At 31.5% G+C, this 21,539-nt stretch overlaps 1 protein-coding gene across 1 annotated transcript in view; it reads left to right on the forward strand.

Annotated features, from left to right (window-relative positions):
* Positions 1-20,171, forward strand: part of LOC149926271 (protein O-mannosyl-transferase TMTC2-like) — a 297,023-nt gene extending 276,852 nt beyond the window's left edge. The window contains exons 8-9 of the mRNA XM_090160875.1: positions 10,976-11,037; positions 20,103-20,171. Coding sequence (XP_090017001.1) covers positions 10,976-11,037; positions 20,103-20,108 — 68 coding nt within the window. The 3' untranslated portion in view covers positions 20,109-20,171. The remainder of the gene's footprint in view (positions 1-10,975; positions 11,038-20,102) is intronic.
* Positions 20,172-21,539: the final 1,368 nt, after the last annotated feature.

Genomic DNA, 21,539 nt, shown 5'->3' on the forward strand with positions numbered 1-21,539 from the left:
ACTAAAGCGAATAACACAGAGACGTTTCCGGTGTAGTCACGTAGGAAGAAAAATACTACAACACTCTCTATACTCTACATTCAACACGTTGAAATATACTTCCGAAATGCCAATTTAGGTAGTAAAATACTACAAAATCTCTATACTTTACCTTCAATACGTTAAATTACATTCCAATATGTAAATATAGGTAGTAAATACTACAAAAGCCTCTTTTCTTGGCGTTCAATATGTTAAAATAGATTTCTGAAATGCAAATATAGGTAGTAAATACTACAAAAACCTCTTTTCTTGGCGTTCAATATGTTAAAATAGATTTCTCAAATGCAAATATAGGTAGTAATTACTACAAAAGCCTCTTTTCTTGGCGTTCAATATGTTAAAATAGATTTCTGAAATGCAAATATAGGTAGTAAATACTACAAAAACCTCTTTTCTTGGCGTTCAATATGTTAAAATAGATTTCTGAAATGCAAATATAGGTAGTAAATACTACAAAAACCTCTTTTCTTGGCGTTCAATATGTTAAAATAGATTTCTCAAATGCAAATATAGGTAGTAAATACTACAAAAACCTCTTTTCTTGGCGTTCAATATGTTAAAATAGATTTCTCAAATGCAAATATAGGTAGTAAATACTACAAAAGCCTCTTTTCTTGGCGTTCAATATGTTAAAATAGATTTCTGAAATGCAAATATAGGTAGTAAATACTACAAAAACCTCTTTTCTTGGCGTTCAATATGTTAAAATAGATTTCTCAAATGCAAATATAGGTAGTAATTACTACAAAAGCCTCTTACTCTACGTTCAATACGTTAAATTAATGATATGCCTCCGATCGAATCGTTCATTTTTTCCTATTTAAATTAGAATTGCTTCTAGTGTTCGGCAGTCGATTAATTTTTATCCACAAATTTTCCGATTTATTTAAAAAACGTTGGTAAAAAGAATATCATTTTAACTTATTTAATTGTGTTTTTTACCCAACCAAGCATTTATTTGAATAAAAGTGGTATTTATTTAAATAACCAATAGTTAAATAAAAATTGTTAAATGTTAAAATAATCGAAAGTGAACAAGCCTATTTGTTAAATAAAACAAACAGACTTTAGAGTTGATAAGATTTGTAAATATCATTTGAAACTAATAATTTTCACGCAAGCAATTACATTTTTAAAAATGAAAGAAGTTAAACAATATAAAAATTTGTAAATATTGTAAATATTTTTAGGTAATAAAGAAATTAAGAAATGTTTTAATTAAAATATCTTTCATTTTCTACTACATTTTTAAAAATGAAAGAAGTTTAACAATATAATTATTCTAATATAATTTCAAAATCAGGTATTATTTAAAGTACAAATGCATAATTTAGTGAAGCAATTCTTATTTAAATACTTTTATTTAATTAATGTGTATCTGAAATGTATTAATTGAAAAATAAGTGGGTTTTACTATTTATCACGGTTTTATATATATATATATATATATATATATATATATATATATTGGAATTGTTACAAAAGGTTCTTTTAAACGTAACTTAGTACATTAATTTATTTTGGAAGTTCAAAACGTATTAAGAGCCCTTCAGAGTACTATAAAAGGATTTCATTTACAAACTAAATTAATATTTTCTTCAAACTTTCAATTCGTTATAATTTGAATTTAAATGAAAACATCATGGATTATAGATGCGTAATCTACTATTAGACCGAACTAATTAAAAAAAATACTTAAAGTAAGTGGTTTTACTGATAAACTCTAAAGGAATTTTGGAATTTTCTAGAATAGCAAAGTAAAACTAAAACGTAAACCAAGTTTAAAACGAAACTAATAACTGGGAGAGAGGTTGAAGTAAGTAATTTTTTTTATTTTTCGTTTTTTAATTTTTGAGTTCCCTATATTATTATAAACTAAATTAAATATAATTTTTGAAAATTTGTGATAAAAGATCTGCTCCTTCGTGTTTTACATATATTTAAAAACTCGAGATTTTAATGAATTGTTTTCAAAGCATGAAAAATATAGCAGATTCTTTGATTTTAATTGTAGTTAGTAGTTACTTAAAAAAAAAGTCGCTAGCTGACTTGGAGCTGGTGTAGTTAAATTTTAAAAATGTGTATTTTAAATTTTGTTTGTAAAAGTTTTTTTTGAAAAAGTTTAGTATTATAGTTTAAATTTATTAAATAAAATAAAATATAAATTATACATTTGGTTTAGTATTTTACTATTGCAAGTAAAATTAATAGTAATTTCAATTACTTTTTTAGTATTTTTTTTGACAAATATGCAAACTATTTAGTTATTTCAAAAACAAATACGTCGAATTATTTGGTATTCGAAATACTATTGGTTAGTTTTTATATCTTTAATTTTATTTTTCAGAACAATTTCTCTTTGTCTAGCTTCTTCTAACTTTAATTTAGATGGCCTTAAAGCCAAGTATTTAACAAATTTTGTAACCAAGTAGATGGAGCTTTAAACAATTTTTCAGTCATGTAGTCAAGGAAATGTTCGTGTGCCCCATTTCACATTTCAGACGTCGACGGAGGCTCGGGGCACCATCAGGGCGAGGGCGCGGATGCTGGGGCACGGGCGCCACCCGCGTCTCAATGTCTGACTATCATCTCGCAGTTCCATACTGGGCTATTTGACCATCAAAATGACCAAATACACTTATATTTAAACATTTCCTTGACTACATGACTGAAAAATTGTTTAAAGCTCCATCTACTTGGTTACAAAATTTGTTAAATACTTGGCTTTAAGGCCATCTAAATTAAAGTTAGAAGAAGCTAGACAAAGAGAAATTGTTCTGAAAAATAAAATTAAAGATATAAAAACTAACCAATAGTATTTCGAATACCAAATAATTCGACGTATTTGTTTTTGAAATAACTAAATAGTTTGCATATTTGTCAAAAAAAATACTAAAAAAGTAATTGAAATTACTATTAATTTTACTTGCAATAGTAAAATACTAAACCAAATGTATAATTTATATTTTATTTTATTTAATAAATTTAAACTATAATACTAAACTTTTTCAAAAAAAACTTTTACAAACAAAATTTAAAATACACATTTTTAAAATTTAACTACACCAGCTCCAAGTCAGCTAGCGACTTTTTTTTTAAGTAACTACTAACTACAATTAAAATCAAAGGATCTGCTATATTTTTCATGCTTTGAAAACAATTCATTAAAATCTCGAGTTTTTAAATATATGTAAAACACGAAGGAGCAGATCTTTTATCACAAATTTTCAAAAATTATATTTAATTTAGTTTATAATAATATAGGGAACTCAAAAATTAAAAAACGAAAAATAAAACAAATTACTTACTTCAACCTCTCTCCCAGTTATTAGTTTCGTTTTAAACTTGGTTTACGTTTTAGTTTTACTTTGCTATTCTAGAAAATTCCAAAATTCCTTTAGAGTTTATCAGTAAAACCACTTACTTTAAGTATTTTTTTTAATTAGTTCGGTCTAATAGTAGATTACGCATCTATAATCCATGATGTTTTCATTTAAATTCAAATTATAACGAATTGAAAGTTTGAAGAAAATATTAATTTAGTTTGTAAATGAAATCCTTTTATAGTACTCTGAAGGGCTCTTAATACGTTTTGAACTTCCAAAATAAATTAATGTACTAAGTTACGTTTAAAAGAACCTTTTGTAACAATTCCAATATATATATAAAAAACCGTGATAAATAGTAAAACCCACTTATTTTTCAATAAATACATTTCAGATACACAAATTAATTAAATAAAAGTATTTAAATAAGAATTGCTTCACTAAATTATGTATTTGTACTTTAAATAATACCTGATTTTGAAATTATATTAGAATAATTATATTGTTAAACTTCTTTCATTTTTAAAAATGTAGTAGAAAATGAAAGATATTTTAATTAAAACATTTCTTAATTTCTTTATTACCTAAAAATATTTACAATATTTACAAATTTTTATATTGTTTAACTTCTTTCATTTTTAAAAATGTAATTGCTTGCGTGAAAATTATTAGTTTCAAATGATATTTACAAATCTTATCAACTCTAAAGTCTGTTTGTTTTATTTAAAAAATAGGCTTGTTCACTTTCGATTATTTTAACATTTAACAATTTTTATTTAACTATTGGTTATTTAAATAAATACCACTTTTATTCAAATAAATGCTTGGTTGGGTAAAAAACACAATTAAATAAGTTAAAATGATATTCTTTTTACCAACGTTTTTTAAATAAATCGGAAAATTTGTGGATAAAAATTAATCGACTGCCGAACACTAGAAGCAATTCTAATTTAAATAGGAAAAAATGAACGATTCGATCGGAGGCATATCATTAATTTAACGTATTGAACGTAGAGTAAGAGGCTTTTGTAGTAATTACTACCTATATTTGCATTTGAGAAATCTATTTTAACATATTGAACGCCAAGAAAAGAGGTTTTTGTAGTATTTACTACCTATATTTGCATTTCAGAAATCTATTTTAACATATTGAACGCCAAGAAAAGAGGCTTTTGTAGTATTTACTACCTATATTTACATATTGGAATGTAATTTAACGTATTGAAGGTAGAGTATAGAGATTTTGTAGTATTTACTACCTATATTTGCATTTCAGAAATCTATTTTAACATATTGAACGCCAAGAAAAGAGGCTTTTGTAGTATTTACTACCTATATTTACATATTGGAATGTAATTTAACGTATTGAAGGTAAAGTATAGAGATTTTGTAGTATTTTACTACCTAAATTGGCATTTCGGAAGTATATTTTAACGTGTTGAATGTAGAGTATAGAGAGTGTTGTAGTATTTTTCTTCCTACGTGACTACACCGGAAACGTCTCTGTGTTATTCGCTTTAGTAATGAAGCCGACTCTGAACATATGTTTTACTCTTTATTCTACGAGGTTTAAACATACACCATTTCAGTACATTCTTAACTTATTCCATACGCTATTTAAAACACATGCGATAAAGATAACGAGGAAACAAGTTAACTCTGAACATATATGTTATGCTCTATACGTGAAGGATGTTGTAAGCTTAAATTCATAATGGTTAATGTGTAGTATTTTTCTACCTTTTTACATTTTATAGTATTTCTTTATCTATATTTGTGTATCGGAAATGTATTTTAACGTATCGAACGTAGAGTAAATTTTTTTTTATATTTTCTTTATATATTTGCGTATCAGAATTGTGTGTTGTCGTATTAAAAGAAGAAAAAGGAACTTTTCATAGTGTTATTCTACCTATTTTCATATCGGAAATGTATTTATATTTTACCGTATTTAAAATATAGGTAATTGTTTTTATTGGCTTGACTTAAATAAAGCGTGAAAGTTATTAGTTTCAAAATGATATTTACAAATCTTATCCACACAAATTTAATTTAATTTTAATTTTAGTGTTTTATAGTATCTTTCTGACTATATTTGTGTATAAGAATTATATCTTACCGTATTTAAATAGTAATAAAAGCGAATTGAAAGTTTGAAGAAAATATGAATTAAGTTCGTAAATAAAATCCTTTTATAGTACTTTGAAGGACTCTTAATACGTTTTCAACTTGAATACAATTAAAAACAATAATCTAAGATACCCTTTAAAGTTAAATTCCTTTAGAGTTTATCAGTAAAACCACTTTAAGTATTTTTTCAATCCTTATACCTATATTTACATATTGGAATTGTTACAAAAGGTTCTTTTAAACGTAACTTAGTACACTAATTTAGTATTTTTAATTTACCGTAATTAAAATATAGGTAAGTGGTTTTTATCTTATTTTATACCTACGGAAGGGATAAATAAATTATAGCAATAAATTTTTGGAGTTTGGAGATGGGTGGAAAAAAAAATAAGGCTCTTCGTTTTTCCAACTGCTTTTCTGATGTACCCAAAAATGGACCAAAATAGACCAAAAGTACCCTTAAAACGACCAAAGTCACCATTTTCGGCCCTATGTACCCCATTTCGGACCAAAAGTACCCCAAACTGGACCTATTAGCTTTATTGTAATGTTAAACTCCCATAGAGATTCCCCTAAAAGAAAAAAACTTGCGGTCCAATTTTGGGTACATGAATTATTTCGGAGAGGGAATCCATGTTTTAAATTCAAATTAACCGCGCGCCCGGGCAATCCGCGCCTCCCAGGTAATCCACGCACGCGCGCGCTATCTTCCTGCCTAGGTTATCAAGTATCATACAACTTACATAATTTCCACTTATTTCGTACGATAAAACGCGATCGAGATATTCGTTTTAAGAAATACTCGTGAGATTGGTTCAAGTGTCAAGCATATTTAAGTACTACAATGATATTAAAATGAAGTTTAAAAATATTTCCATTCTACTTTAACAACGAATATTCCATGACGTCAAAACACTCTTAAATTCAAATTAACCGCGTCCCCCGGGGTAATCTGCGCACGCGTCGCCTAGGTTATCACTTTTTACATCATTTCAACTTATTCCGTACGATAAAGCTTGATAAGATATACGTTCAAGTATCTTTCGAGATAAGCGTAGATAAATAAACAAGTTGGGCCTGAACATAATATGTTGATATGTGGGAAAACAAATCGTCGCGAGAAATATCATAAATACATTGACTTTTCGATGATTTTACCCCCATTTCACCCTTAAATCCCGGATCTCGATCCCGAACCTAAACCTGAACCTGGGACTGACGGGTCGACCTCACTTTCCTTCTACTGTTATTGATATTACACACACTGCCCTTGTTGTGTTATTATGGAAAGTCGACCCATACATAATTTTTATATAATTTAATGCTTATTAACTTTTACAGGGCCCCCAGAGGTCCAATAATTCCTATAAAATCCTATATTCCAAAAATGTCCTATAAAATCCTATATTCCAAAAATGTCCTATAACATCCTTAATTTTTAGCAAATTCCCCAAAACGTTCTTTAAAATCCTATATTTTTGATATTTTGCGTTTTTCAAATCCCGTCACTCAGTTAAATTGATAGATTTAGCTATTGGATAAATTTCTATACAAAATCATTCTAGTCTATGCTTTTGTTATTGTTTACATGGTTAGCTACTAGTATATTTTGTGATAAAATGGTTAGTTTCTAATTTTTAAGTGAAAATTTAAGATTTATTTCAATGTAATGTTAGTAAATGAAATGGCATATACAGTCATATAAAATCCTAGAATTAAAAAAAAATAGTCCATTCAAGTCCTATATTTTTAGAACTATAATCCTATTTTCCTTTTAAAAAATTTAAGATTTGTGTGATAAAAATTTACCGAATACCATAGTTTTCTATAAGACAGGATATTCTTATATTTGTAAACTTTGGTTTCTTCGTAGTATTCGTGGGTTGCGATGTATAAGGATGCGATCCAGATTTAATTTTCATTTCTAAATAGTTAAATAAAAATTATTATATTCTACATTAATCTTAATTAAACTCAATTAGAAATGTTAGACAAACAAACATGATTGAAATTTTATTAATTTTAAATTACAGGGTGTTTCAAAAGGTTAACATCAGGCCTGATACTGAGTCACTTTTTTAAAATCTGTCACTAAAAGTCACTTTTCGCAAAATTAGTTACTATTTATCAGTTTTTTCGAATTTTCTTTAGCATTGAACGTTAGAAAACTGTCTTACAAACCTTTTTTTACCATTTTAGGTAGATTTTCAGTCACTATTTAGTCACTTTTTTAAACTTTTTAGTCACTAAACTCACTAAATTCTACTGTCTTAGTGAGTATCAGGCCTGGGTTATGCAAAAATCTGAAAGAGTTGCAGGGGGTGAGTTGAGAAGTATGGCTTTTTGGTCCCATTTTCCAACGATGAGTTAAAAGAGCGCCAGAGAGCTTCAAAGTGTGGCCTACTAGCCCCTGGAAGTAGGCTGCAACAAAACCAAGCAGCAGGGAAATGCGAACATGAAGGTTTGGGTTCGTGTGATAGGTAAAAAGGACTTTGTAAACAAATCAAGGTAACCAGCGTAAAAACGTTAAGCTTGTTGCAGCCTACTTCCAGGGGCCAGTAGGCCACACTTTGAAGGGCTTACCCCCATTTCGCCCAAAATAGTTCTCCCAATCCCTTTTCTCCCAATCCCATTTCTCCCAATTCCCATTTCTCCCAATCTCATTTCTCCCAATCCCATTTCTCCCAATTCCCATTTCTCCCAATCCCATTTCCCCCAATCCTATTCGTCCCAATCCCATTTGTCCCAAAATAGTTATCCCAAATCCCATTTGTCCCAAAATAGTTATCCCAAATCCCATTTGTCCCAAAATAGTTATCCCAAATCCCATTTGTCCCAAAATAGTTATCCCAAATCCCATTTGTCCCAAAATAGTTATCCCAAATCCCATTTGTCCCAAAATAGTTATCCCAAATCCCATTTGTCCCAAAATTACACTTGGTATAAACACGAATCTAAGTTTTATTTTAATATGCAAGTACATCAAATTTTGCCCATATGAGTATGGTAAACCTAATCTAACCTAACCTAACCTAACCTAACGCCAAGTCAATTCACAGATGGGCCCCTTTCTATTTTATTAGACAATGTCGTCAAAAAATATAATGCCGTCAAAATGCTACGCTGTATTTTTTTCGACATATCGACTCGTACCGATGAGATCTAAAACCGCGCAATTACCATATATTTGGAAAATAATGATTGGGAGAAAGGGGAATCCATATTTTTGGGAATATTGATCGTTGGGAGAAATGGGAATCAATTTTTTTGGGAAACTTGATCGTTGGGAAAAATGGGAAACATATTTTTGGGTTAAATTAACTCCGGTTCGGAGAAATGGAATTGGGACAAATGGGACACCATGTTTTTGGGAGAACTGATAACTTTGGGATAAATGGGAACATACCCTTTGAAGCTCTCTGGCGCTCTTTCCACTCATCGTAGGAAAATGGGGAAGAAAACAGGGATACTTCTCAACTCACCCCCTACAACTCCTTAATTTTTTGCATAACCTTCTGAAATACCCTGTTTCATATGAATTTTACTATAACAAATGAATACTGTAAATTTGTAAGTTTAATAAAAATTATTATTAATTAATTAATTAGAATTAATCTCAAAATAGAAATGTTAGACAAATAAACATGATTAAAATTTTATTTATTTAAAAATGGTTTTGTTCATTCATATATAATATGAATTATAGTAACAATTAAATACTGTAAATTTGTAAGTGCAATAACAATTATTATACTATACATAATTCTTAATTATAATCAGTTAGAAATGTCACACAAACAAACGTGATTAAAATTTTATTAATTTAAAAATTGTTTCGTAAATTCATATGTAATATGAATCTTATTATAACAATTAAATACTGTAAATTTTGTAAATGCAATCTAAGACGGTCGGGAGCCAAAAGCTTTTAGTTTCTATTTACGATGGCGAACGGTAAATCGTCTCTCATCTGACGTATATAGTCTAGAAGATGCTGAACGAATCGGCGCATTGGCTTAGAATAACGAGCAGACTGCCTAATCCCCTTTTCTAAAGAGGGCCCAGCCAATCACGCAGCGCCACCCGATTACTCTTATAGGGGACAAGTTTGTCGAAATTAGCCCCAACAAAGGTAGCAGCCTTTATTTGGGTACCAATAATGGACAATCCTGTCTGGAGTCTTTTAAAAACGTGTTCCCGCGCGGGGATTACACGGGCCTTGGCCGCCACTTTTCCGATTAGCCTTCGGCCTTTGTCGGCCGCGTCTCCAGCATTTCCGAAAATCTCTTCTTAATTATTCAAGCTTGTAAAGGACAAATAAAGGATTATAGTCCCAACTAATCATCCCGACGTTCGCAATAAGCCCCAAATTCCCTGATTTAACGGACACTGTCTTACTCGTTTAGGATTTTTATCGCTATTTTCGATGAAATAATGACCTTTTATTGAATTGTACCAAAAATTACCTTTGTTTCTCAAGTTTCTAAGTTTGACATTTTAGACTGTAAAACAGAGTGTACTTCACTTAATGGTGGTAGGGCCGAGCGTATACTTGTTCTACAGATTATTTTAAAGGGGAATTAACACCACCCTAAAATTGGTTTAAAACCATTTAAATGGACAGAGGACGTCCGGAAATGGTTATACAAAAATTTCATGTTAATATTTCCAGCATTTCATTTGTTATTAGCAAACAAATTTCGTGTTTTATCCCCCCTGACTCGAGAATCTCAGTACCGCTTGGTTTAACCTACCTGCTGCGCCATCTCGTGAACGAAATATTATTTTCCCCGGTTTTATCATTTTTCGGTCGGAACTGTCGTCTACTATGACATTCTCCTTGGCTTTTCAACCGAGTTATATTCCTAGATTGTAGTTTATCGTGTTTTTAAAATGCCTTACACGCTGCCCTTTCTCAAATTTTTGCCGCTTCATTCTTTTGGCGCTGCCAGTAGGTTCAACCGTGATTTCTGAAATTTTTTAACCCGTTTGATGTAGGTTTCGGAAAAAGTAGCGTCACTTTATAAATACTTTTCCAATAACTATACAATTTCAGGGACATAATCATTAATATATTTTCTATCATTCTGCAAAAAAACCTCTTCAATTTTGGTTATGGTGACAATATCCCTTAAAGACGAAAATCATCTATGGCATTTTCCCTATTTAGACCACCGTTTCGAAGTTACGAAACAATTACATTTTAATACCTTACAAACAATATGTCCTTTAAAAACTTATAAATCGACTACAATTTCCTATTTTTCATCTAAATTTGTTTGAGTTTTCTGTGGTCACCCTGTTTGGGCCTAAGGTTAGTGCCTTGGCTATTAGCCTAGCTGGTTTGACGATTTGACAAAGCTGGTTTTGCACATGAAATGCATATTAGCTACGATTAATTAATTAATTAATTTGAACCATTTTAATTATTAATTTATTAGTAATACTAAAGGTATTTTTTGTTTTGTGTTTTGCAGTGGCACATCTCAACTTGGGTTTGGTGCTTGGAATCCTAGGAAGAAAAGAGGAAGCCATTGAGGTCTGTGAACATTTTAGATTGTTTTGTAATTTAGTTCATCTAAAGAACTTGTTGTTTAACATTGATATTGTTTCCTATTTTGAAAAACGTGGTGCCTATTTTACCCCTTTTTTCCCCCTATTTAAAAAAAATCAGGAGGCTATTTGAAGATGTATCGCCTTCTTAAGTTACTAACTAAAATATTCAAACTTAACTCAAAAGCTCAAAAGATTAGTCGATCTTGAAAACTATGGAAATCAATAACTCCCTTCCTATATTCAGATTCCCCGACGCGCGTGTCACGAACCGGATTTCCACGTGGCGTTATAGGCAATTTAACGGGGCCCCCGGGCCCGATTGCCCCGACTCCGACTGAAAATAAGCTTCTGGTATCGATTGGCTGGCTGCCCTCAATTGGATACCCCCGCCCCATGTATCGGGCTTTTTAGAAAATTACGCTAACCTGGCCCGGGGTACCCTCCAAAGTAGAAATCAATATAGACTTCGCCTTTATAAAATGGACAACTTTTGGAGGCATCTGCCATTAGCGCGGATGCTAATGTTAGTACAGGGTGTCGCCAATCGGTCTTTTTTTCTGATAATCTGTAAATAAGGTTTGAATTTTTTTGGGCGATAGCTCACGATACCACTGAAAAATAATCAACTTACCCAATATCATGAATTATTGGAACGAAAATTTACGTTATTGCATTTTTTTACCGATAGATGGGAGACAAAAGTTGTTAATGCGTAACTTTAATAGAATACCGATAAATTTTCCCCGTGAAAATTTTACTCTTAATTTCACTAAAGATGGTAACTGTATGGCTTTGAAATTTAGTAACCAAATAGTAAATAAATTAAGTTTGAAATATTATTTTAATTAAAACTAATATCACGTTGTAAAAAATTTACTTCGGGGTTTTTACTTCTAACAATTTTAAAGTTGTTTCACTCTAAAAAACATTTACTATTTTTCATAAAATAATCAATATTTTTCAGTTTTCAATACTAAAAATAAATATACAAATTAATCATTTATTTAAAATTAATATAACTTTTTACCTTGAACGTACGTGAAAAATTTACAGTTTTGAGATAAAAAATATCCCCATGGGTATTTCAAACACCCTGTATACTTTCCCTGTTCGGTCTTATTGGAAAGGACTTGGTTCGGGGAATGCGGTGTATTTACAGCCGGGAATATCCTATACATTTTAAACTACACATTTGTCGAGCATTATTTGTGTTGTAAGTTTCCGATTGATCGCCCATTATTTGGACTCGTTCGAAATTAAATTAGGAATAAAACTTTTCCTATTTTTCCAAAAAGAAACGTTTAACGGATAGCCAGATAAATATATGGTTAAATCTCATTTGTTAATTAAATGCCGTTAGTTAAATGTCTAGCGTATTATCTGCCACACAAGGAATTTATAAATGGCCCTAAAATTTTAGGAAAAGGTCAGGGATTTTAATAGTAACACTAAAAAGTCAGGTAAAGATTTTTTTTTTAAAAATGGCTCTGAAAGGTCGGGGAATTTTAAGAATTTATAAAAAGTCGGGGAATTTTAAGTATTTATATTAAGTCGGGGAATTTTAAGTATTTATAAAAAGTCGGGGAATTTTAAGTATTTATATTAAGTCGGGGAATTTTAAGAATTTATAAAAAGTCGGGGAATTTTAAGTATTTATATTAAGTCGGGGAATTTTAAGAATTTATATTAAGTCGGGGAATTTTAAGAATTTATATTAAGTCGGGGAATTTTAAGAATTTATAAAAAGTCGGGGAATTTTAAGAATTTATATTAAGTCGGGGAATTTTAAGAATTTATAAAAAGTCGGGGAATTTTAAGAATTTATAAAAAGTCGGGGAATTTTAAGAATTTATATTAAGTCGGGGAATTTTAAGAATTTATATTAAGTCGGAGAATTTTAAGAATTTATAAAAAGTCGGGGAATTTTAAGAATTTATATTAAGTCGGGGAATTTTAAGAATTTATAAAAAATCGGGGAATTTTAAGAATTTATATTAAGTCGGGGAATTTTAAGAATTTATAAAAAAATCGGGGAATTTTAAGAATTTATAAAAAGTCGGGGAATTTTAAGAATTTATATTAAGTCGGGGAATTTTAAGAATTTATATTAAGTCGGGGAATTTTAAGAATTTATAAAAAGTCTGGGAATTTTAAGAATTTATATTAAGTCTAGGAATTTTAAGAATTTATAAAAAGTCAGGCAATTTTAAGAATTTATAAAAAAAAAGTGGGGAATTTTAAGAATTTATAAAAAGTCGGGGAATTTTAAGAATTTATAAAAAGTCGGAATTTTAAGAATTTATAAAAAGTCGGGAAATTTTCAGAATTTATATTAAGTCGGGGAATTTTAAGAATTTATAAAAAGTCAGGCAATTTTAAGAATTTATAAAAAAAAAGTTGGGGAATTTTAAGAATTTATAAAAAGTCGGGGAATTTTAAGAATTTATAAAAAGTCGGGGAATTTTAAGAATTTTTCAAAAGTCAGGGAATTCAGTTTCATCTTTACACTTTTTTAAGGTAAATTTACTCCTTATATTATTATTATTATTATTATTATTATTATTATTATTATTATTATTATTTAGATCCTTAAAAGGCTTTTTAACTTTGAAATAACTTTTGTACTGAAATATAAATAGATTAAATTGATACACTTCTGATAAATGTAAAAGTTAAAAAATGTCTAATTTTGGCCTTAAAAAGTCAGGAAAAACAGGAAATAGTCAGGGAATTTGAATATGAGAATATTGTGGCAACCCTGTTGTAAATATTTTATTTTATTGAAAGGTGGGTAGCCTTCGAGGTTCTCACGGACCTTAGTAGGTCAGGATTCTACCAGGGCTTATTGGTTCCAGTTTGAATGAATTCATAATCATTTCAAAACCCGTATAGATAATTGGAAATGTTTTCTACGTTAGGCTAGGTTTTCAATAGTAAAATTAAACCAGTTCTAATTGCAATGATACTTAATAAAAACAGTAAACACTAATCTTAACACAACATGAATAACAACTGTTATTTACCTAGCACGGTGCAGGGTTTTACAAATCGCTAACGAATGCAATGTTCCATTTTCCCAATAGGTAAACGAATTAAAATTTAAAGTCGCGAAATTAAACAAATACGAAAAAAATATTTTTTCAAATTTTTAAAATAGGTGTCGCTTTTAAATCCGTGCCCATTAAAAACGTAAGTGATTGTTAAAGAGTATAAGGAAGCTGTTAATGGAGTTGTTCCCTTTTGAATTTTTTTGAGTAATGGCGTTTAAATGTCTCGCTGCGAGGGTCCAATTCTTTCTTTGTCAATGGCACCTTTCGGGGGTACTTTAGTGGTCCTTACTAGGCCACAAATCGTCCGTGAAACAAGAATGAATTAGCGCCAGCTCATTAAAGGTAGCACCGCCTGGTGAGAGCCACTCGTTTCTAGATTAAGGAAAAGGCCTTTTTTGAGTGCCTTAATAAGGCGAAGCGTCACCTTCGTCTGATAATAAACAGGGTTGCCACGCATTAGGGAAAAGTCGGGGAATTTAAAAATGGGCCTAAAAAGTCACAGAAAGGTCAGGAAATTTTAAGAATTAGTAAAAATTCAGGGAAAAGTTAGGAAATTTAAAAATGGGCCTAAAAAGTCAGGAAATTATAAGAATTTGTAATAATTCAGGGAAAAGTCAGGAAATTTAAAAATGGGCCTAAAAAGTCAGATAAAGGTCAGGAAATTGTAAGAATTTGTAAAACATCAGGGAATTATATTTTATTTTGACACTTTTTGAAGCAAATAATTTTAAAAATTCTATGATTATCATTCATTTCCTTGAAACTTTGGCTAATTTTCTCAACATTGCAATAACCTTTTTACTGAAATATACATTCTTTTAAATTTTTTAACTTCTGATAAAAGTAAAATATAGAATAAAAAGTTTTACCTTAACAAGTCAGGGAAAATATCTTAAAATGGTCAGTGGAAACGGGGAATAGTCGGGGAATTTAAATCTGAAAATTTTGTGGTAACCCTGATAAATGCGGTTTTCGGTCGATTGGAATTCGGTTGAATGGTACATTCGGACGAATGGGATTTCGGTCCAATGGTCTACAATCGAATCTGCAAATCGGCTGGGCTGAAATATAATAGATAAACCTGATCTGATTACCTTCAGATATCTGAAATTGCGACCTAAATAATCTGAACAGTTGGCTGAACCCGCTTTGACAATAAGCCGTCAGGGAAAAGATGTATACAAAATGTCGGAATATTTAAATATAAAATTGCTTTTATTAATATTTTTTCTATAATTCCATGATAAATTACGTGATGATTTTTTAGTTCTATCTCATTCTGGTCATTTCAATGGTTGAGATTGTATTAAAAATGTAAGTTGAAGTAAATTTATTTACTTCTGATAAAAGTAAAATATAAAGTGGGATATCGCCCAATTTTTATTATATCATTCTGGTAATTTTTTTAACGTTGTTAATACAATAAAATGTTTAACCCATAACCCGAAGACACACATAATTAATATATCGTCACTCGATATCAACTTCAAATATCATCTCAAACCAAAAGTGAAAAATAACTCATTATTGTATCCCAAAATTTCTGTTATTTGGACAACGACAGGTCGGTAGTACAATTATTTATTATGTAATATATTAACGCCATCTACCAAAAAGTAGGTAAACTAAATATCTAGAGTTATTCTTTTATTTAAAAAAAACAATAATAGTATTTCCCTATAGATGGCGATATTTAGTCAAATATAACTCCTCCCAAGTAGTACTTCTTGTAGTTAAATTCTAGGGCTGTGCGAGTAGTGGTTTTTGGCAATCGAGTCGGGTAGTATTTTTGTCGAGTTGGGTAACCGAGTACTCGATTAAGCCAAAAATTATTTATTCGAGTAGTCGAGTAGTTAAGAAAAACGTTCGAGTACTCGATCGAGTTTTTTTCGGGTAATTTTCTTTAATTATTAATAATGGTATTCTTGATTATTCATAACTGTATTAAACTTAATATATGATAATTCATAACGAATTTAAAACTTACCAATTCATAGATATGTTGACTGATTAAATCTTTTATTAAACATTTAAACTACTAAATTGATACCTAAGCGTTGAAATTATTGCGGCGGAAACAAAACATTTTGTAAAATACTCGTCAAATAGTCGAGTACCCGAACATGATTAGGAAAATAATAACCCGACGAATTCAGCAAGGTAATTTATTCGAGTATTCAAGTACCCGAATATGTAAATTTTCGATACTCGATAATCGATGAGTATTGCATTTTTCTTAATCGAGTTACGAGTTCGGGTACTCGATGATGATCGAGTACTCGCACAGCTCTATCAAATTCCCTAAACCTTCAAGTTGTCAGTACTAACTTATCATCTCAACGTATGAGTTTTACTTGTAGCGTAGCTCTAATGTAAACTAAACTGTCTAAAAAAAGTTTCTTCATTTTTATCGTTTTTAAAAACGAAATGAGACCCCAATTTTTGGTCTTTTTTTGGGGAAGCGATTTTTTTAATGTCCCAATGGCACCGTCCCAAGTTTCCCCCTAGACTAATTTGTCAAATAATAAATCTACAGTCTAGTCAGGATTGTCGCGCGGAACTAACGTATTAGGAGGTCCAAGGCAGTGCGCCTTTGCACCGAATTGTCGACTAAATTTGGAATCCACCGCGGTCTTACCCGACACGTTGAGTCTCCGGCTTATGTCATTTTAATTGCGAGGACCCAGTAACAAAGATCTCCCCAACAATATGTGAGAAAAAGGTTCTTTGATGGCCAAATGAACGGTTTTCTACTGCCGAATCGGTTTTTCTTGCTGGAAAGCAAAACTCATAGAAGTCTATAGAATGACAAACGTTTTGTTAGAGAATGCGCTATAAATATTTCTATAGAAAAAGCGCTCGAAATCTATATTTTATTTTCGTTTCTATAGAAAAAAGCGCACGGAATGTCTAGTTTATTTTTCGTTTCTATATAGAAAAAAGCGCACGAAATATCTATAGTTTATTTTTCATTTCTATAGAAAAAAGTGCATGAAATGTCTATAGTTTATTTTTCGTTTCTATAGAAAAAAGCGCATGAAATATCTATAGTTTATTTTTCGTTTCTATAGAAAAAGCGCATGAAATATCTATAGTTTATTTTTCGTTTCTATAGAAAAAAGCGCACGAAATCTATATTTTATTTTCGTTTCTATAGAAAAAAGCGCACGGAATGTCTATAGTTTATTTTTCGTTTCTACAGAAAAAAGCGCACGAAATATCTATAGTTTATTTTTCATTTCTATAGAAAAAGCGCTGGAAATTTATAGTAAAATTTTCGTTTCTACGGGGAAAAAACTTATTTCTATTGATTCTATGTAGGATTCTAAACATATTTATATAGAATATCTTCGGTTTTCTTTATCCTAATTAGTAGTTTTTATATATTTCTATAGTAAAAAATCACGGAAATTTTATAAGATCTACTATTCCGCTAGAAGAATTGACAAAAAATTTATTTGTTATTCTAAACACTTTTCTATAGAAGTTCTATACAATTTCCAAGGTTTTAATTATATATTAAATAGTGTTTTATAAATGTTTCTATAGAAATATATCATTCCTATTAAATAGTCACCGAGATCTGTAATATTTTAACCTCATTGATAACTTAATTTCTGATATGTTTAGTAACTTAATTGATTACTGCATTCTTTTATTTTTAACTTAATTGTTAAATAGATTTCAAATATTGAAACTTTATTCTGCATAGTTATTTTTGATCTTCCCTTTAAATTTACGTTTTCGTTTACCTATAAAAAAAATTACTGTTTGATGTGCATGCATTTGTAACCTAAAACATAAAATGTGCTATTCTAATTCTTTTAAATTTGAACTTAAAATCCTATATTGTTTTGATACTTGAACTTAGAATCCTACATTGTTTTGATACTTGAACTTAGAATCCTGTATTGTTTTCGTACTTGAATTTCGAATCCTATATTGTTTTGATATTGAACTTAGAATCCTATAATGTTTTGATACTTGAACTTAGAATCCTATATTGTTTTGATATTGAACTTAAAATCCTATATTTTTGGGAATTGAACTTAAAATCCTATATTTTTGGATATTGGAACTTAAAATCCTATATTTTTGGATATTTGAACTTAAAATCCTATATTTTGGATATTTGAACTTAAAAATTCCCATTTCACCTTAATAAGTTATTTCTTTTTAACTTAAGTTATAATCCAATTTTTTTAAATTTGAACCTAAATGCTATATTTTTGAAAATATTAGTTTTATTTTATTCTATATAATAATATTTTATGTCCTTTTAAATCCTATAAAATTTCAAATATAATCATAAAAAACTTGCTTGGAATTTAAATTTTTAAATACCCTGTCATTTTGTTGATTTCCGCCCCAATTATTTGAAACATCCTGTGTGCTATCTCTCCGTCCGAGAGAGAGAAAAAACCGATTTATAAACTAGGAAGAAATATAAGTAATAATTTTAAGTTTTAGTACCGCAATAATATCTCGCATTGATAAACGCTAAGCCTTTTTCGGATAATAAAAGCGGATTGTTCACGTCATTAGCGCAGCCTAGCGTGTATATCTTGCCGTTGTGCAATGCGAGCCAGATAATTGGAAAAGAGAAAAATTGCTATTCTCCCGTTTCGCTTTGCCTCCTGGAGCTAGCTTTAAGTCAACGAACCATTCAGGGATGGAACACCGCTGGGTGTTTTCGAGATATTCGTTTTCACCTCAAACTCTTCTCGCCCCGAACTAGTCTCACCTCGAACTCTTCTCACCTCGAACTCTTCTCACCTCGAACTCATCTCGCCTTGAACTAGTCTCACCTCGATTCTCGCCTCGAACTCTTCTCGCTTCGAACTAGTCTCACCTCGAACTCTTCTCACCTCGAACTCTTCTCACCTCGATCTCTTCTCACCTCGAACTCTTCTCACCTCGAACTCTTCTCACCTCGAACTCATCTCGCCTCGAACTCATCTCGCCTCGAACTCATCTCGCCTCGAACTAGTCTCAACTCGATTCTCGCCTCGATCTCTTATCGCCTCGATCTCTTATCGCCTCGATCTCTTATCGCCTCGATCTCTTATCGCCTCGATCTCTTATCGCCTCGATCTCTTCTGGCCTCGAACTCTTCTCGCCTCGAACTCTTCTCGCCTCGATCTCTTCTGGCCTCGGAACTCTTCTGGCCTCGGAACTCTTCTCGCCTCGATTTCTTCTGGCCTCGGAACTCTTCTCGCCTCGAACTTTTCTCACCTTAAACTCTTCTTGTTGTATCGGAAGTTAGAAAAACAGGATTGGTCTTAAAAATAATTTATACGTAATGAGTGGTATTTCCAAACCGTTGGTTTGGGTATCTGGTAGCCATGCCTAGACGAAGGTTCGAATGGGCCTAGACGAAGGTTCGAATGGGCCTAGACGAAGGTTCGAATGGGCCTAGACGAAGGTTCGAATTGGCCTACGAAGGTACAAATGGGCCTACGAAAGTCTGAGAATTTACATTTACTTCTGGTAGTACATTGTTTTTCAATTCGATTGGTCTAAATTTTAAAGGCGTTATTGTTGATTTTCGATACATTTTCTTATTCGTTACGATTTCTTTTTAAAGCAATTAGTGACAGCTTGAGAGTACTTCTTTTATTTGAGACAAATCTAGAGTTGTTAATTTTCCGAAAAATAAAATGCGGAAAAATTTCACGAAAATGTTTTCCGCAAATTGGAAAAATTAAAAATTGAAACATAAACTCCTTTTTAACATACTACAAGGCATTAATAGTTTTACATTCTAAATCCGTTTAAAGCTAGTCTAGAGGTTTTGTTTTACTTTCAGATTAAAAAAACTGAGGCGAAAATTCCGCTTAAATTTAAATTTGCAAACCATATTAGACTAATCGTAGAATGAAAATGTTTTACTTTTTTTTCGAAAAATACGGAAAATTTTCAGACTTATAACACTAGGCACATCTTTATGGTTTTAACAATTGTTATTAAATTGATGAAGCGCTTCCTTAAAAAATAGATGTAGATTACCTGAGGCTCAGATTGACGTCTCACTTCGATTTACTCCCGCGTCGAAAGTGAGGAGATTGCCCAGCGCGAAGTGTGAGAGAGAGAAAGGCGAATCAATGAAGAAGCGCGCAGGTGCGTAATTGATATTAGGGCGTCGGGGGACGCGTCCCTGAAGCCCCTTCCGTCTTATCGTGGCCCTTTTTTATCTTGAGCTCAGTTCACCTGGTGAATCTCCAAATGTAATCGGTGGCCCTTATCCTCTCTTTGCCTCTCGCGCCCGAGTTGCTTCTGTTTTATCTCATTTTGCCCCGCCGTACGCGCTATCCCCTCCCCCCTTTCGCCTTTTGTTGCCTTTTCCTGCCCGTCCTAGCTAAATTTTCCCGAGTTATCCTTTTTGGCATTAGCTGGGAAACTTTTTTTTACGACGGTACGTTCAGGTACGTGAGAGTATCCCTTTCGTTTTTGCAACGCTCCAAACCTGCGGATCGACTTTCCCGAGCTGTTGTCTTCTCATTTTCGCCGTACACTCGCAGAAAAATCTAAAATCCACTATAATATCTGGCAATGATTTCGTATTTTTAAATAGAAATCACGAATATTTAACAAATTCGCAAAATTTTACGACAAAACCCACAAAATTCTCGACCAAATTCATGAACCCACAAACTCCGAAAAAATCACCAACATCCCAGAGAGAAATCCACAAATTGTCAGGGTGAAATCCACAAATTGTCAGGTGTAAATCCACAAATTGTCACGTTGAAATCCACAAATTGTCAGGTTGAAATCCACAAATTGTCAGGTTGAAATCCACAAATTGTCAGGGTGAAATCCACAAATTGTCAGGGTGAAATCCACAAATTGTCAGGTGTAAATCCACAAATTGTCACGTTGAAATCCACAAATTGTCAGGTTGAAATCCACAAATTGTCAGGTTGAAATCCACAAATTGTCAGGTTGAAATCCACAAATTGTCAGGTTGAAATACACAAAATCCCAGAGACCAATCCACGAAATCCCAGAGACCAATCCACGAAATCCCAGAGACCAATCCACGAAATCCCAGAGACCAATCCACGAAATCCCAGAGACCAATCCACGAAACCCCAGAGACCAATCCACGAAATCCCAGAGACCAATCCACGAAATCCCAGAGACCAATCCACGAAATCCCAGAGACCAATCCACGAAATCCCAGAGACCAATCCACGAAATCCCAGAGACCAATCCACGAAATTCCAGAGACCAATCCACGAAATCCCAGAGACCAATCCACGAAATCCCAGAGACCAATCCACGAAATCCCAGAGACCAATCCACAAATCTACCAAACATTACCAGCTTTCAAAAGTTTCAAATATTCTGGCAACCATTTTAAAAAATCGTTTAGTGGGAGAGAAACTAGTATCTCGTTGAAAGGAAGAAATTTATTTAATTTTACAGTGGT

Source organism: Leiobunum rupestre, chromosome 10 (genome assembly GCF_980474605.1).
Source record: "Leiobunum rupestre chromosome 10, qqLeiRupe1.1.hap1, whole genome shotgun sequence".
Taxonomy (NCBI): Eukaryota; Metazoa; Arthropoda; class Arachnida; order Opiliones; family Sclerosomatidae; genus Leiobunum; species Leiobunum rupestre.